Here is an 18,249-nt window from a genome sequence, read left to right as displayed (position 1 = left end):
TCCTAAGAACTTTATTATTATTATGGTACTTAGGACATAAGACAGTGGGCACAGGTGTGAGTTCATTATGGTGGAATGATGTCCAAAAAAATGTAGGGGTGAGAAGAGGTTTGTGCTTGAAGGAGAAAGGGAGAGGTAGAATGGGGAAATTTTTCTTATAAAAAAGAGGCATACAAAGAAGAATTTTTACACTGGAAGGGGTAAGGTGTAGGTAAGGTATATTCATACACACATACATGCATATATTTATACACACATTTAGTTGGGTAGAGACTGTAACTTACCCAACAGGAAAATAGGAGGGAAAGGGAATAGAGATATGATCAAAAGGAGGACAGACTATGGGAGACAGTGGTCAGAAGCAAAAGAAACTTTTGAGAAGGGATAAAACAAAAAGAAAAAAGAAAAAACAGAAGAAAATTGGATGAAGGGCAATACATAATCGAAACTCTAAATGTGAATGTGATGAGCTAATCCATAAAATGGAAACAGACAGCACAATGCATTAGAAAATAGAATTCAACAATAACATGCATTAGAGACAAATGTGAAATAGAAAAACATACACAGTGAAGAGGCTGGTGGAAAATTTTATTATGCTTCAGCTATAGTAAAAAAAAAACAAAAAACAAAAAAAAACAAGGCAGGGAAAGCAATCATGATCTCAAAGCAAAAGCATAAACAGATTTAATTAAAAGAGATAATCATGAAAACTACGTTTTGCTAAAATATACCATGAACAATGAATGTCAAAAAATTTTACAAAAAGTTTCTCTGATAAAGGTTTCATTTCTCAAATGTCTATACAGTCTCTATGGGACTGAGTCAAATCTATAAGAATAAGAGCTATAACTCAAAATCTATAAAGAGTCTAGGGATATGAATTTTCAGCAATTTTCAGAAGAAATCAAAGCTATCTGTAATTACATCAAAAATTGCTCTACATCACTATGGATTAGAGAAAGGCAAATTTAAACAACTCTGAGGTACCATCTTACCTTATTCTGTCATCAGAAATGACAAATGCTAGAAGGGATGAGGAAAAATGGGTACATTAATGAACTCCTGGTAGAAAGGTGAACTGGCCCAACTATTCTAGAAAGGTGTACATATTCTTTTATCTAATAATACCAGACTAGGTCTGTATCTCAAAGAAATCAAAGAAAAAGAGAAAGGACCTATCTAGACAGAAATATTTATAGAAGTTTTTTTATGATGGTAAAGAGTTACAAATTCAGAAGATGTTCATCAATTGGGGAATGGCTAAATAAGTTGTAGCAAATGATAATGGTATACTACTATGGTGTGGGAAATTACAAGCAAGATTCTTCCAGAAAAACCTGAGAAGATCAATATAAACTGATACAAATTAAGTGAAAAAATCCAATGCACAATAAGATCAAAGTGGTAATGATGATAAAACTGCAAGATTTGGCTACTCTGATCAATACAATGACACAAGATAATTCAAAGGGACTCAATGAAAAAAATGCTAACCATGACAAATTGAGTACAAATTGAAGTACAAGTTGCTTGCTTTCTTCCTTTGTTTTTTGCTTTGTTTTGCAATATGGCTAAAATGAAAATGTTTTGCATGATTTCAAAGGTATAACTGATATATTGTCTGCTTTCTTTGTGGATAGGGGAGGGATAAGAAGAAGGGAAAGAATCTGGAACTTAAAAATGAAAAAGAAAAGATTGCAAAAATAAATTTTAAAAAAGGAAAAACAATGAATGTCATGAATACATAAGTATAAGGAAATATATATATGAACAGAAGCAAAGTAAAACAAGGAGAATCAGGAAAACAATATATACAATGCCTACAACATAAATGGAAAATGCAACAAGGACAAGATAACAACTGAAATGGAATGTTGTAAAATTACAAAGAAAAGGTTGGCTCCAAAGAAATAAAAAAGGGCCTTCATCCTATCTTTCTGTAGTGATAATGAATATGATACATTTCATAAAACGCCATAAATATTAGACAGGTAGGTAGATAGGTAGGTAGACAAACAGAATAGATAGATATGCAGGGACTTTTATTTGGTAGAGTATCTTCAGTGTTTCGCAGAATATTTGGCCCAAAAGTGATATTTAATAAATACTAATTAACAGAAAAAGTTCATTTTAAAAATAAAATAATGAAAAGCAAGGGAATATAAACAGTCTATAGTCTATCACCAATGATGACTTGAGAACAAGAAGGTGAACAAAAGATACATCTGAGACATCTATGAGATCAGACAAAAAAGATGGGCTAGTCATTATATATAAGTGAGGGACAAGAGATGACTAGATAAAATGCTACCCATGAAATATCAAAATAACAACAGCAAAGCCTTAATCATATTGCGTGACTTTCTAAAGAAGACAAAGACAAGAATAGAACAGGATGATAACACTCAATAAACATATTTTATTAAATGTCTATTGTGTACTAGGCCTCTATAATGTACTAGTACTCTGCCTACTGCTTAACATAACAAGTGCATATGAGTGTATGACCAATCCTACTCCCTAATAATTTTAGGATTAAAAAGGAATACAGTACCTTAAGAATAATGAATTCTGATATACTTCCTTCTTTCAAAGAACATGACAGTAAAGCTAAGCAATGTGGCTTTCTTATATATTATGGGCTCCATTTTCATTCACTCATACTCTGAGATTTTGATATTACCTCAGCATTGTTTTAAATTCTATACCATGTCATTCCAGCTGACATTTTCTTTCAAGTCACAAGCTGAACATACATTAATTAAAAATTCTTAAAATTATATTTACTGCAAAAAACAATTATAATGACTACTACTAAACATTTCCCTACAGTGTTTGTATTATTATTCAAAAAATATCTCAATCATGATCATTTTATTGCCTATTCAAGATTTAAATTTTATTATAATTTTTTGGGGGGTAAAAATAAAAATCTACATTATACACAGGAACAACAAAATTATAGGATGATCAATTCTGATGGACATGGCTCTCGCCAACAATGAGGTAATTCAGGTCAGTTCCAATGGTCTTGTGTTGAAGAGAGTCATCTGCAGCAAAGAGAGGACTATGGGAACTAAATGTAGATTACAACATAGTATTTTCATTCTTTTTACTGTTGTTTGCCTGCATTTTGTTTTCTTTCTCATTTTTTTCCTTTTTGAAATTGATTTTTCTTGTGCAACGTGCTATGTGTAGAAATATGTGTAGAAGAATTGCACATTTTTTAACATATATTGGATTACTTGCCATCTAGGAAGAGGTTGTAAGAGGAAGGGAAGTAAAAAATTTGGAACACAATGTTTTCTAAGGGTGAATGTTGAAAATTATCCATTCATATGTTTTGAAAATAAAAAGCTTTAATAAAAAAAATTAAGTATCTAGCATTATAGGTTGAAGTAATACTTGTCCTCATATTTAGTTACTATTATTTTACAGCTATTCTTAAACTGCTGTTTTGGTCTCCCTATGTCACAGGATAGAATTCATTTATTTCATGCCTTTGTGTTACTTTATTATTTAAGTTGTTTTCTTTTGAAGTAATTTGTCTTAAACAAGGACACTGAAAAAAAAATTTACAACCATTAATAATTCTAAAATACAGCAGTATAACAGATTCTTAAATGTTTAGGTTTAGGTCCTTCTACAATACCTCTTTGCCAATTTCTCAATTCTAGTGCCTTCTTCATTTATTACTTCCAATTTACCCTATACATAGGTTGTTTGCATATACTTATTAATATACTGTCTCTCCATGATATTATGAGCTCAAGAACATAAGTTATCTATTACCTTGTTTATTAAATTTTCAAATCAGTATTTCTCATATACAGGTTGGTCTCATATACTGGCTGGTTGCTTGTTCTTCATTCTTAAAAAGGACCATTATGATATCACTATCTTAAACTCAACTTACATTATTTCCGATTCCGGCTAATCAGATCAGAAGTCTTTTGCCAGCATCTCCCATGTCATATAACCAATTCTAAAGCTCTTCAGAAAGACATTGATAGTGTTCTTGTATTTCTTCTGACTAACATATAAGCATTTTCTTTGCTTGGCACTTAATAAATATTTAATAAATGAAGGCTCTTATCCAAAAAGTCAGCCAGAAACTCCCAGAGTTACTCTAACCAAGAAAACACTAGGGAGTCATACTTACTACATCCATAAAATTAGCTTAATAATACCTACCCCTCAGAGAAATGTTATGACAATCAAATCAAATGAGATAATATGAGTGACATGCTTTGCAAACCTTTAGGTGCTATATAAATTTTTTTTTCTTTTTTTTTAAATAATAATTATAACTTTTTATTGCCAGGACCCATGCCTTGGTAATTTTTTACAACATTATCTCTCTTTTTTTTTTTTTTTTTAATTTAATAGCCTTTTATTTACAGGATATAAACATGGGTAACTTTACAGAATTAACAATTGCCAAACCTCTTGTTCCAATTTTTCACCTCTTACCCCCCCCCCCCCCCCCTAGATGGCAGGATGACCAGTAGATGTTAAATATATTAAAATATAAATTAGATACACAATAAGTATACCTGACCAAAACGTTATTTTGCTGTACAAAAAGAATCAGACTCTGAAATATTGTACAATTAGCTTGTGAAGGAAAACAAAAATGCAGGTGTGCATAAATATAGGGATTGGGAATTCAATGTAATGGTTTTTAGTCCTCTCCCAGAGTTCTTTTTCTGGGCATAGCTAGTTCAGTTCATTACTGCTCCATTAGAAATGATTTGATTGATCTCATTGTTGAGGATGGCCTGATCCATCAGAACTGGTCATCATATAGTATTGTTGTTGAAGTATATAATGATCTCCTGGTCCTGCTCATTTCACTCAGCATCAGTTCATGTAAGTCTCTCCAGGCCTTTCTGAAATTATCCTGTTGGTCATTTCTTACAGAACAGTAATATTCCATAATTTTCATATACCACAATTTATTCAACCATTCTCCAACTGATGGACATCCATTCAGTTTCCAGTTTTTAGCCACTACAAAAAGGGCTGCCACAAACATTCGTGCACATACAGGTCCCTTCTTTATAATCTCTTTGGGATATAATCCCAGTAGTAACACTGCTGGATCAAAGGGTATGCACAGTTTGATAACTTTTGAGCATAGTTCCAAACTACTCTCCAAAATGGTTGGATTGTTCACAACTCCACCAACAATGCATCAATGTCCCAGTTTTCCGCATCCCTCCAACAATCATCATTATTTTTCCTGTCATCTTAGCCAATCTGACAGGTGTGTAGTGGTATCTTAGAGTTGTCTTAATTTGCATTTCTCTGATTAATAATGACTTGGAGCATATTTTCATATGACTAGAAATAGTTTCAATTTCTTCATCTGAGAATTGTCTGTTCATATCCTTTGACCATTTTTCAATTGGAGAATTGCTTGATTTTTTATAAATTAGAGTTAATTCTCTATATATTTTGGAAATGATGCCTTTATCAGAACCTTTGACTGTAAAAATATTTTCCCAGTTTATTGCTTCCCTTCTAATCTTGTCTGCATTAGTTTTGTTTGTACAAAAACTTTTCAGTTTGGTATAATCGAAATTTTCTATTTTGTGATCAGTAATGATCTCTAGTTCTGCTTTGGTCATAAAGACCTTCCCCTTCCACAGGTCTCAGAGGTAAACTATCCTATGTTCCTCTAATTTATTAATAATTTCATTCTTTATGCCTAGGTCATGAACCCATTTTGACCTTATCTTGGTGTATAGCGTTAAGTATGGATCAATGCCTAGTTTCTGCCATATTAGTTTCCAATTTTCCCAGCAATTTTTATCAAACAGTAAGTTCTTATCCCAAAAGCTGGGATCTTTGGGTTTGTCAAAGACTAGGTTGCTATATTTGTTGACTGTTTTATCCCTTGAACCTAATCTATTCCACTGATCAACTAATCTATTCCTTAGCCAATACCAAATAGTTTTGGTAACTGCTGCTCTATAATATAATTTTAGATCTGGTACAGCTAAGCCACCATCATTTGATTTTTTCATTAATTCCTTGAAATTCTTGACCTTTTGTTTTTCCATATGAACTTTGTTGTTATTTTTTCTAGGTCATTAAAATAGTTTTTTGGGAGTCTGATTGGTATAGCGCTAAATAAATAGATTAGTTTAGGTGCTATATAAATTTTAACTATTATTCTTATTTTAAGGATCATATAACTTCTAAAAACAAGGACCAATAACAAACAAAAAAGCTACCATATTTCAAAAAATCATAAATAAAAACTACCCAGATGTATTAGAACCAGAGGTCAAAGTGAAAAAACAAAGAATCTACTAGTCATATAAAAGAAAATTCTCAGAAAGGTCATAAATAAAATTCAGAATTTCTGGGTAAAAGGGAAAAATACTATAAGGAGACATAAAAGAGATCAAGTACAAAAGAATCAGTTAAGAAAATACAATACCACATATATTTGATTTAGCATATATATATATATATATTTGATAATAAAGAAATTTTTATTTTTTTTGTTATAGCTTTTTATTTACAAGATATATGCATGGGTAATTTTTCAACATTTACAATTGCAAAACCTTTTGTTCCAACTTTTCTCCTCCTTCCCCCCACCCTCTGCCCTAGATGGCAAGATGACCAATACATAACATATATTTTTAACATGTTTCACACATATTGGATTACTTGCCATCTAGGGGAGAGGGTGGGGAAAAGGGAGGGAAAATTTGAAACCCAAGGTTTTGCAAGGGTCAATGTTGAAAAACTATCCATGCATATATTTTGAAAATAAAAAGCTTTAAAAAAAAAAAAAAAGAAAGAAAACACAATACCTGGCAGTCACTATCATATAGGAGAGAAAATCTTAGAACAATATTCCAAAAAGCAAACAATAAAGAGTTAGAATAAAAATAACATCCTACAGGACTAAGAATAATTCTTTAGAAAAAAAAATTGGGACTTCCAGACAAGATGGCAGAGAGGAGGCACACAGCTGTGTAAGCTCAGCGTTTTGTCTCAGAACTCACTTCATGACAAGCCTCTGAATTAATGCTTGACTGAAAAAACTCCCTCAAATAGTTACCAAGAGAAAATATCCTTGAAATTCGACAGGAAAGGTCTGCTTTTGCTCGAAGGCGGGGCCAGTTTTAGATCGGGCACAGGTTGAGGGCATTGGCAGCGAGAGCATGGGAGGTAACTCACAGTTGAGCAGACCCGAGTGGGGTGGGGAGCTTTGCTACAGGATTGGATACTTTGCCCTGGCAGCAAGTCAGTAGTCCAGCAGAGAAGCTAAAAACACTGGGGGGGGAAGGGGGGGGGGGAAGAAGAATACAACGCCAAACAGCTGGAGTTTCTCCCAACCTGTCCACCCCTCCCCCACAGCATCTCAGCACGCTCTCAAGAGGCTCAGAGCATAGGCCCAGCACAGTCCTGCTAGTGCCTCACTGCCCCTCCACCCCACCCCCCGCAGTCTGTAGAGGAAGTTCGAATACACCACCCAGCCCCTCCCCCCAAAAAAAAGCAGATTCCATTTGTTTTTTTTTTTCTTTTTTTCTTTGCTAATTTGTCTCTGATTCTTCTCTGACAAAATGAGCAAAAAATTGAAAAGGACCTACATGGATAGAGAGCAGACTCTAAACCCTGAGGAGACTAAAAACAGACTATCTCCAGGTGAATACCCAAAGGAGATCATCTGTTCCTCAGCACAGATGAATCTCATAGAAGAAATTAAAAAGGCTCTCACAAGAGAGTTAGATGAAAAATGGGACAAGGAGAGGGAGGCTTGGCAAGAGAGTCTGGAGAAGTCATCCCACTCACTTAAAGACAGAATGGATAAATAAATGAAATCCTTGAAAAATAGGATTAGCGAACTGGAAACAGAAAATAGCTCTCTAAAAAATAAAAATGGTTAAATGGAAAAAAAAATCCATAGAACAAATTGGACAATTAGAAAAAGATATAAAAAAAGTGAATGAAGAAAATACTTCATTGAAAATCAGAATCGAACAAATGGAATTGAATGACTCGAGGAGACAACAAGAATCAATCAAACAAAACCAAAATAATCAAACAATGGAAAAAAATGTGAAATACCTTCTTGGGAAAACAACAGACCTGGAAAATAGGTCTAGGAGAGACAATCTGAGAATTATTGGACTCCTAGAAAAATATGATGAAAAAAAGAGCCTGGACACTATTTTCCAGGAAATTATCAAAGAGAACTGCCCAGAATTCATAGAAACAGAGGGTAAAATAGACATTGAAAGAATTCATCTATCACCTACTGAAAGTTCAGGATCCTAAAATCAAAACACCAAGAAATATAGTGGCCAAATGCCAGAACCCTCAGACAAAGGAAAAAATTCTGCAAGCGGCTAGAAAAACCCAATTCAAATATAGAGGAGCCACAATATGGATTACCCAGGATGTAGCAGCATCCACATTAAAAGATCGAAGGGCCTGGAATATGATATTCCGAAAGGCTAAGGAACTTGGTATGCAACCAAAAATAACTTACCCACTAGAATGAGCATCTTTTTCCAGGGAAGAAATAAGTGAATTTCACCTATTTTTGATGAAAAAACCAGAACTTAACAAAAAGTTTGATCTACAAATATAGAACTCAAGAGAATCCTAAAAAGGTAAAAAGAAATCTTGGGAACTATATTTCTGCTATAAAGATGTATAAAGAATACATGTATACCTTGTTCTAGAAACTAGAGGTGAAAAGGACATTGTACCAGAAAAAGGGTCAGGTGTGGGTACTACATGCACAAAGAAGCAAAGGAAACCTATTATATCTGAGAGAAAGAATGGAGGGGGGGATGAATATAGTGGGTATCTTACTGCCATCAGAACTGGCTTTAAGAAAAAAAATTTAGACATATTCAATTTGTAATGTGCTAAGGATTGAGTTAATGTACTGAGGTCCCAAGCACATGAGGCTAAATAGTAATTGGACTATATATTCTATTAATATACATGCTTGGATAAAGAATGGCTCCTGCCCACTCTCTGTGCAAGTCCTGATGTGTTGTGTAGGAAATGACGATTTTGGTGGATGGAGGAGAGAGACAGGAAGAGAGGCTGGGAGAGATTGGGCCTGGATATTCTACTCTGGTGGTGCTAGTCTCGTGGCTTCTGGTCTAGCTAGCTTCTTGTCTAGCTAGCTTCTTGACTCAGCTGCACACATTGCTATCGGCCGATTCTCTTCCAACCTCCGATCTTTCTTCACTGAGAATAAAGATCCATGATTTCCCTCTAACCTGAATTCCTGACTCCGGCTGATTTTAAAATACGCGGTCATCACACAATTTATGGTGAAACTTCCCCCACCTCATTGATAAGTGGGAAGGGAAAAGTGAAAAGGGAAGGAATAAACTAAGCAAAAGATAATACAGAAACTGTGAGGAAAAGGAGTAAGACAGGGGGAGGAACTCTAAGGTGGGGGGAGGGATACTAAAAAGGGAGGGCTGTGAGAAGCAAGTGGTGCTCACAAGTTTAATACTGGGAAGGGGAAAGGAGGGAAAGAAGGGAGAAAAGCATAAAAAGGGGTTAACAAGATGGCAAGTAGTACAGAATTGGTCATTTTAACCATAAATGTGAATGGGGTAAACTCCCCTATAAAGAGGAAGCGGTTAGCAGAATGGATTAAAAGCCAGAATTCTACAATATGTTGTTTACAGGAAACACACCTGAAGCAGGGAGATACATGCAGAGTTAAAGGTAAAAGGTTGGAGCAGAATCTACTATGCTTCAGGTGAAGTAAAAAAAGCAGGGGTAGCCATCCTGATCTCAGATCAAGCAAAAGCAAAAATTGATCTAATTAAAAGAGATCAGGAAGGTCACTATATCCTGCTAAAGGGTAGCAAAGATAATGAAGCAATATCAATATTAAACATATATGCACCAAGTGGTGAAGCATCTAAATTCTTAAAAGAGAAATTAAGAGAGCTGCAAGAAGAAATAGACAGCAAAACTGTAATAGTGGGAGATCTCAACCTTGCACTCTCAGAATTAGATAAATCAAACCACAAAATAAATAAGAAAGAAGTCAAAGAGGTAAATAGAATACTAGAAAAGTTAGATATGATAGATCTCTGGAGAAAATGAAATGGAGACAGAAAGGAGTACACTTTCTTTTCAGCAGTTCATGGAACCTATACAAAAATAGACCATATCTTAGGACATAAAAACCTCAAACTCAAATGCAGTAAGACAGAAATAGTGAATGCATCCTTTACAGACCACGCTGCAATAAAAATTACACTCAACAAAAGGCCATGGGAAAGCAGACCAAAAAATAATTGGAAACTAAATAATTATAAAGAATATAAAACAGCAAACAAGACATAATTAAAACTCCACCCAAGAAAACGAAATGAGACATCATACCAGAATATGGGATGCAGCCAAAGCAGTAATAAAGGGAAATTTAATTCTAGAGGCCTATTGGCTAAAATAGAGAAAGAGAAAGTCAATGATTTCGAACTAAAAAAATGCTAGAAAAGTAAAAAATTAAAAATCCCAAATAAACACTAAAACTTGAAATTCTAAAAAAAAGAAATTTTGGTAAAAATTGAATTAATTAATAAAACTAAGAGTTGGTTCTATGAAATACACAAACCCTTAGTAAGTCTGATTAAAAAAAGGAAAGAGGAAAATCAAATTGTTAGTCTTAAAAATGAAAAGGGAGAACTCACCACTAACAAAGGGGAAATTAGAGCAATAATTAGGAATTACTTTGCCCAACTTTTATTAATAAATTTGAAACTTAAATGAAATGGAAGAATACCTTCAAAAATATATTCCCAGATTAAAAAGGAAGAAGTAAATATCCTAAAAAATCCCATCTTGAAAAGAAATAGAAGTTTATTAACCAACTCCCCAAGAAAAACCAACCAGATGGATTTATATGTGAATTCTACCAAACATTTAAAGAAAATTAACCCAATGTTATATAAACATTTGAAAAAATAGGATTGAAGGAGTTACCAAACCCTTTTACAAGGGATGGTATGATACCTAAACCAATAGGTGAAACAGAAAAGAAATTATAGACCAATCTTCCAAATGAAATTGATGCTAAAATCTTAAATAAAAATTAGCAAAAAGATTACAGAAAATCATCCCGGATAATCATTACCAAGTAGGATTTATACCAGGAATGCAGGTTCAATTAGGAAAAAACCATTAGCAAATCAATCAATAAACAAACTAACAAAACCATATGATCATCCAATAGAGGAAAAAGCATTTAAAAAATCCAACATCCATTCCTATTAAAAACACTTGAGAGTATAGGAATTGGATTTTTCTTGTACCAAGAGCCTAATTTAAACCATCAGTAACATCATATGCAATGGGGAAAACCTAACTTTTCCCAGTAAGACTGAGTGAAGCAAGGGCCAATCACCATGATTATTCAAATTGATTAGAAACACTAGTTTCGCAATAAGACAAAAAGAGATTGGAATTAATAGGCAATGAGGAAACCAAATTATCACCTTTGTAGATGATAGATGGTATACTTGAGAACCCCAGAGATTCTACTAAAATTATTAGTATTAGAAAACATAACTATAGCAAAGTTTCAGGATAAAAATAAACCCACAAATCCCACATTTTATTCATCACCAACAAAATCCAACAGCAAGAGATACAAAGAAAACCCCATTAAAATAACTTCAAATAGTACAAAATATTTGGGAATCTATCTACCAAAGGAAAGTCAGGAATTATATGTGCAAAATTACAAAAAACTTTCCACACAAATAAAGTCAATTTTCATAAAATGGAAAAAATATTAAAGGCCTTGTTACGCAAAATATAATAGGATGAAACCCCTAAACTAACCATTTATTTAGTGCTATACCAATGACTTCCAAGAAAATATTTTTAAATTAGAAAAATAACAAAAAATCATATGGAATAATAAAAGGTCAGAATTCCAAGGGAATTAATGAAAAAAAAAATCAAATTGGGGTACCTGTCCTGATTTAAAATTATATTATAAAAACAGCACCAAAAACCATTTTATTGGGAAAAACAGATTAGTGGATCATGGAACAGGTTAGGTTCACAAGAAAGAATAGTCAACTATAAATTAGTTTTAAAAACCCAAAGAGCCTAACTTTTGGGATAAGAACATTATTTGACAAAAACTGCTGGATAATTGAAATTAGTATGGAGAAATTTGGACCCACACTTAACACTGTATACCAAGATAAGGTCAAAATGGGGCCCATGATTTAGAAAAGAACAAGATTTAAAATAAATTAGAGGAATATAGGATAGTTTATTCTCAGACCTGTGAAGGAGGAAGAAATTTGTGACCAAAGATGAACAGAATTATTGATCACAAATAGAAAATTTTATTAATAAATTAAAAAGCCTTTAATAAACAAAACTAATGCAAACAAGATTAGAAGGGAAGAACAAACTGGGAAAAAACATCTTCACAGTTAAAGGTTCGATAAAGTCCATTTCCAAAATATATAATTGACTTAATTTATAAAAATCAACCCATTCCTCCAATGATAAAATGGTCAGGGAATGAAAGACAATTTTCAGATGAGAAATTGAAACATTACACTAATAAAGATGTTCCCAAATCACTATTCATCAGACAAATGCAAATTAAGACAACCTGAGATACCAACACACCTGTCGATTAGCTAAGATGACAGGAAAAAAAATGATAATGCTGGAGGGGATCAGGAAAACTGGGAACATTGATGGAGTTTGGAACAACCAACCATTCCACAGCAATCTGAATTATGCCCAAAAAGATCAAACTGTGCATACCATTGACCCAGCGGTGTTATTACTGGGTTATACCCCAAAGAGATACTAAAAAAGGGAAAGGGACCATGTCCAAAATTTTTGTGGCAGCCCTTTTGTAGTTAGAAACTGAAAAATGAATGAGTGTCCACAATGAGAATGGTTGGGAAATTGTATATGAATTTATACATTATTGTTCGAGGGAAATGACCAGCAGGATGAATACAGAGAGGTTGGAGAACATGAACTGATGCTAAGTGAAATGAGCAGAACCAGGAGATCATTATATATTTCAAAAACGATACTGTATGAAGATGTATTCTGATGGAAGTGGATTTCTTTGACAAAGAATTGAAACTCAGTTTCAATTGATCAATGATGGACAGAAGCAGGTACACCCAAAGAAAGAACACTGGGAAATGAATGTAAACTGTTTGCATTTTTGTTTTTCTTCCCGGGTTATTTTTACCTTCTGAACCCAATTTACCCTGTGCAACAAGAGAACTGTTTGGTTCTGCACACATATATTGTATCTAGGATATACTGCAACATATTTAACATATATAAGACTGCTTGCCATCTAGAGGAAGGGGTGGAGGGAGAAAGGGGAAAAATCGGAATAGAAGTGAGTGCAAGAGATAATGTAAAAAATTACCCTGGCATGGGTTCTGTCAATAAAAAATTATTGTAATAAATAAAAAAAGAAAAGAAAAAAAAGAAATGCTACAAATATTTTTGTATTACAAAAGAGTGTTTGTTATATATTGAAAAAAAAAAAAAAGACAAAAAAACTGATCAAAACAAGCTCACATGCCAGACACCTTGCACAAGGTTCAAGACTAGCACTATTGCCACCTAATGCATTTGGAGCTTGTGATAATAAACAGAATCAACTTTAAGTTGGAACTATATTAAAAGGAGACAAGTCAACACCCATTAGGTCACCAAGGAAGGAGAAAGAAACCACTACTATAAAGAAGATAGGGCTTGGATCCAGTCAAATTCCAGAACTACAACAGGAGTAACATGCACACTAAAGAAGGATCACAACCAAATGAAGACTTCTTTCTTCAACCAAAAAGCCAAGAAGCAATAGAGCATGGACTACTATGAAGTCCCAATACAGAAACTTCAGGTTGAAGTTATAAACAGACATAACAAAATATCAAACACAACCACAATAAAAAAAAAAAAATTGGGTTATGAAAAACCCAAGAGGTAAAACCAAAAGACCAGATTAAGTCCACAATTAAAACAATAAGAGACTCAAGAAAAGGATGTTTTGGCCAAAGAATATGATGTGTAGTTCAAAATAATAAAGCATTATATAAAAAATGCAACTAGACATTTTAAGTTTAAAAAATGGAAAAATAGCTTAGTACGAAACATAGGTGCAAAACCTTACCCACATATTGTCTGAAAACAGAAGCAGAAGGTTCAATGGCAACAGAAGACATTAAGGAATATTGAACAAAGATAAAATGAAAAAAAATTCGAAGAGCATATAAAATATCTACTATACACAAATGAACTGGAAAAGAGATCAAGTAAAAATAATTTAAGATTCAGATTATTATCTGGAAATAATAATCTAGCTAAACTAAACTAAAACAATTAAAAAGGCTAAGTGTTTTCCAGAAAGTTTATGTATCAAGTAATCAAAATGAAATAGCCCAAAGTGATTAGAAGCAGAGACCAAATTGAAAATAAAAAGAAAATACCAATCATTTCCAGAAAGAAAGTCTCAAGATGAAAATTCCTAGAAATGTTAAAGCCAAAATCCAAAATTTCTAGGTAAAAGAAAAACAATACCACAAGAATGCTGAAAGAAATTCAAGTCCAAAAGAACAAAGTACAAAGTTAAGATAACACAGTATCTGGCAGCTACTATTACTACAAAGGAAAGAAAAACATTTGAAACACAGTATTTCAAATGACAAAAGACAAAAGCTTACACCAAAAAAAGTACCCTATAAAACTTGATCCTACAGAGTAAGAAATCATTCTTTCAAGAATAGAAGACTTTCAAGTATTCCTGAAGAAAAAAACAGTGCTGGATAGAATCTTCGAAATAAACTCAAAAGAGTAAATCATTTCAGACATGCTGAACATGTCCCTAACAGTACCAGTACTCCATGTGAGGCAGAAAAAACTTGACCCCAGCCCAAGCAGAGATGAGTATCAAGGTGTTCCAGAGAGAATTAAACATGGCATTAATGGCCTAAAGCAAAAAACTGAAATGGTGATTTAGAATGGGATATTTGTAATAGCCCCTGAGCTCAATATTTCAAGGAAAGAATGTCAGGCGGAGTTTACATGATGGAAGGGTCCTAGAGCCTTGTAACAAGAGAGAATACTCAGACAAAGCCCAATACCAGAAAAATCTCAGAATCCCTTGAAGGAAGAATCTAGTCTGGTTTACTACTCACAGGACCTACATTATTTACATTATTAAGTTCCAAAGTGTGACTCAAGAACAGCTTCACCCCAATCCTCACATAATGGGTAGAAGAGATGAGCAAACCAAGGAAAATTTTAACAATCATATGACGAAATACCTTGGTTTGAGAGACGCCCAGGGGCTAAAACCCGGAGAGGATACCGACCCCACAAGAAGTCCAGGTAAAGCCTCGGAGAAAAAAATATCCTGGCCACAGGGACTGCAGGAATACCTGGAAGAAATGAAACAAGAGATACAGAATGGAAAAACTAGAGAGGAAAGAATGGCAAGGAAAATAAATACCTTAGAACAGACTATAGAAAACCTCACTCAAAAATGGAATGGCCTGAAAATTAGTGTGAGCCAGGAAGAAAATGACTCAAAAAGATGACAAGAAATATTAAAAAACAAAAATATTAGAAAAATAAAAAGTGAACTCTAAGGAACATTATCAAAACCTGACCTGGGAAAGAGGTCAAGGGAAAACAATCTAAAAATTATCAGATTATTTGGAAAAGAGAATTTAAAAATTATTTTTTTTACAAGTCTGGATACCTCATTTTAAGAAAATGTAAATGAAAACTGCCTGAAACTCTTAGGACTACACTGCAAAGTTAAAATAGTCAATCCCAGGAGAAAAAACCCAAACAAAAACTCCCAGGAACATCATAGCAAAAATCCAGAGTTTTCAGGACAAAGGAAAAAAATATTACAAGAAGCCAGAAAGAAAAAGTCCAAGTACCAAAGAGTCACAAGGAGAATCATATAACTCTGAAACTACCATTCTAAAGGGAGAGGTTCAGAATACAAACTTTCAAAAAAGTGAGAAATAAATGTTTACAAACAAAATGTCACAAAGTGTTTATAAAAGGCAGGGAAGAAAGGGGAGGAGGGAAAATTTATTAAGCACCTACTATACACCAGGCACTATAAGCACCATACAAAACATTGGTCTTCAACAATCTTGGGAGATATATACTATAATTATTCCCATTGTATAGTTGAGAAAACTGGGGCAGAGGTTAACAAACTTTCCTGGGGTCACAAAAAAAAAAAATTGTCTGAGGATATATTTGAACTCGTGTCTGTCTTCCTAATTCCAGGCCCAATCTGCCACAACTGAATACAATTATCCCTTTCACATAGTAATTTTCACCATCATGGTTTTGATTTGATCAGATCAGCATAAGAAATTAAATGGGAATTTTAGGGGAGCTTTATAAAAGCTGCAGGCAACACAAGAAGTTGGGCAGACAACACAGAGCCTACAACCAAATAATTAACCCAAATTTTACAATAAGGTACTCCAAAAAAGAAAAGGAAAAATTAAAACATCTCTGGTACAAAGAACCAAAAATTTTTATGTGGATTTTTCAGATTGTGGAGGCACCATATCCCTGACCCCCACAATGTAGAAGAGTTAAATGCAAATACAAGCTCTTAAGAGAAAAATAGAAGGGTACACATTTATGTAATTGATAGAGAATAATGTGGGGAAGAATTCTTTACGTATTAATAGGTGAATAATGATTAAATGTTTTCTCATAACTCTTAATATCTTTAAGGGTCATAGAAAAAAATTAAAATGACAGATTCAGTGGGTGTTTTCTGTTTTAATTGTCTTAGGAATATCAAAATAGAAAAGAGAAGATTCGAATGGGGAATAAAGGTAGAAAAAAGGGAGGGAAATAACTACTGCATAACAAAGATACATAAAATGAGAAGTATGTAATAATAGAAGAAGAGGTAGAGGAAACTGGAATCCCATGAACCACACTTCAATGGAAAACAGATAAAGAAAAATTGAACACAGAGATTTCTATGCAGAAATAAATAAAAATTGAAAGTAGAAGGGGACAAGAACAGGGAAGAGACTTAGAGATGTCAAAGAGGAAAGTCAGGCTACTTAAGGAATAACAAAACAAACTCAAATGCTAAAGTAAGGAATATAAAAAAAAATTTTACAAGAATGGAAGAAAGAATAAAAACTTGGGATCAGAGTCATGATAAAGGCAAAAGAAGAACTACAACAGAGAGGAAAATATCTATTGCCTTTAAAGAATCACAAGTATCAGGTAAACTCTCTTCTACCATTTTAATTGGGGCAAGTAAAACAAAAGAGAGAAAAAGTACAAGAAGGTAAAATGGAGAGTAATATAAAATGATTGATTACACCTGGGAATATGAATGACAAACTCATAAAATGGAAGAAAATAGAATGGATAAACTCATAAAATGGAAGAAAATAGAATGGATAAGAAAGCAGAATACCACAACATAATGTCCACCAAAAAAACAAAAACATCACAAAGATTCATAAAGAGTTAAAATGAGGGGCTAGGGCAAAATTTATTATGCATCAGTTGAACTTAAAAAAAAAAAAAGGAGAGCTAGTAATCACTTCAGATCACTTCAGTAAAGCTACAGTAAATATAGGGGGGAAAAAAGATTAATTGCAGAATTAACTAGATTGTGCTTAAAGGTACCATAATCAATACTTAATAATATGCAATTTATAGAATAACTTCTAATTTATTAAAGAAAGTTTAGTGAAATAGGAGAAAATATATAGTAAAACTGTAATTCAAAATACACCTTTTAGAGATGGACAGAGGTAACAAAGATAAACATAACATTAGCTAAGGTCTTGAGCAGAACTTAAAAAAAAAATTGGGGGTAACAAATCTCAAATACTTAAAAAAAGATTAGAAAAGGATTTACAGACCTCTTAGCTCAATGTGGCATCTTTACAAAAACTGACCAGTTAATGAGACCTAAAGACTTTACCAAAAACTGCAAAAAAATGGAAATATTAAACAAACATGTACAATAAAAGGAGTTAGAATGTGACAGGAAATAAAAAGAAAAAGACCAAAACACCAAAGATATCAAGAGGGTTGAAAAAAGCCTTAGTAAAGACCTAGCACACAAACAAATATATCAACAAAAATAATCCTAAATATTAAAGATATATGAACTTATAGTATTTCTTTCAGTCTATGGCTACAGCCTCAATATTTTGT

At 33.3% G+C, this 18,249-nt stretch overlaps 1 protein-coding gene across 4 annotated transcripts in view; it reads right to left on the bottom strand.

The window, feature by feature from the left end:
* The window catches only part of CAAP1 (caspase activity and apoptosis inhibitor 1), a 63,462-nt gene that overhangs the window by 23,495 nt on the left and 21,718 nt on the right, over positions 1-18,249 (bottom strand). For 3 of the 4 annotated variants that reach the window (XM_031943410.1, XM_023497360.2, XM_023497362.2), the window contains exon 5: positions 15,345-15,458. The exons of the other annotated variant lie outside the window; for it this stretch is intronic. In XM_031943410.1, the coding sequence (XP_031799270.1) occupies positions 15,345-15,458 (114 nt within the window). The remainder of the gene's footprint in view (positions 1-15,344; positions 15,459-18,249) is intronic. 4 annotated transcript variants of the gene reach the window in all.

This window comes from Sarcophilus harrisii, chromosome 1 (genome assembly GCF_902635505.1).
Source record: "Sarcophilus harrisii chromosome 1, mSarHar1.11, whole genome shotgun sequence".
Classification (NCBI taxonomy): Eukaryota; Metazoa; Chordata; class Mammalia; order Dasyuromorphia; family Dasyuridae; genus Sarcophilus; species Sarcophilus harrisii.
This window is presented reverse-complemented; position numbering and strand designations above follow the sequence as displayed.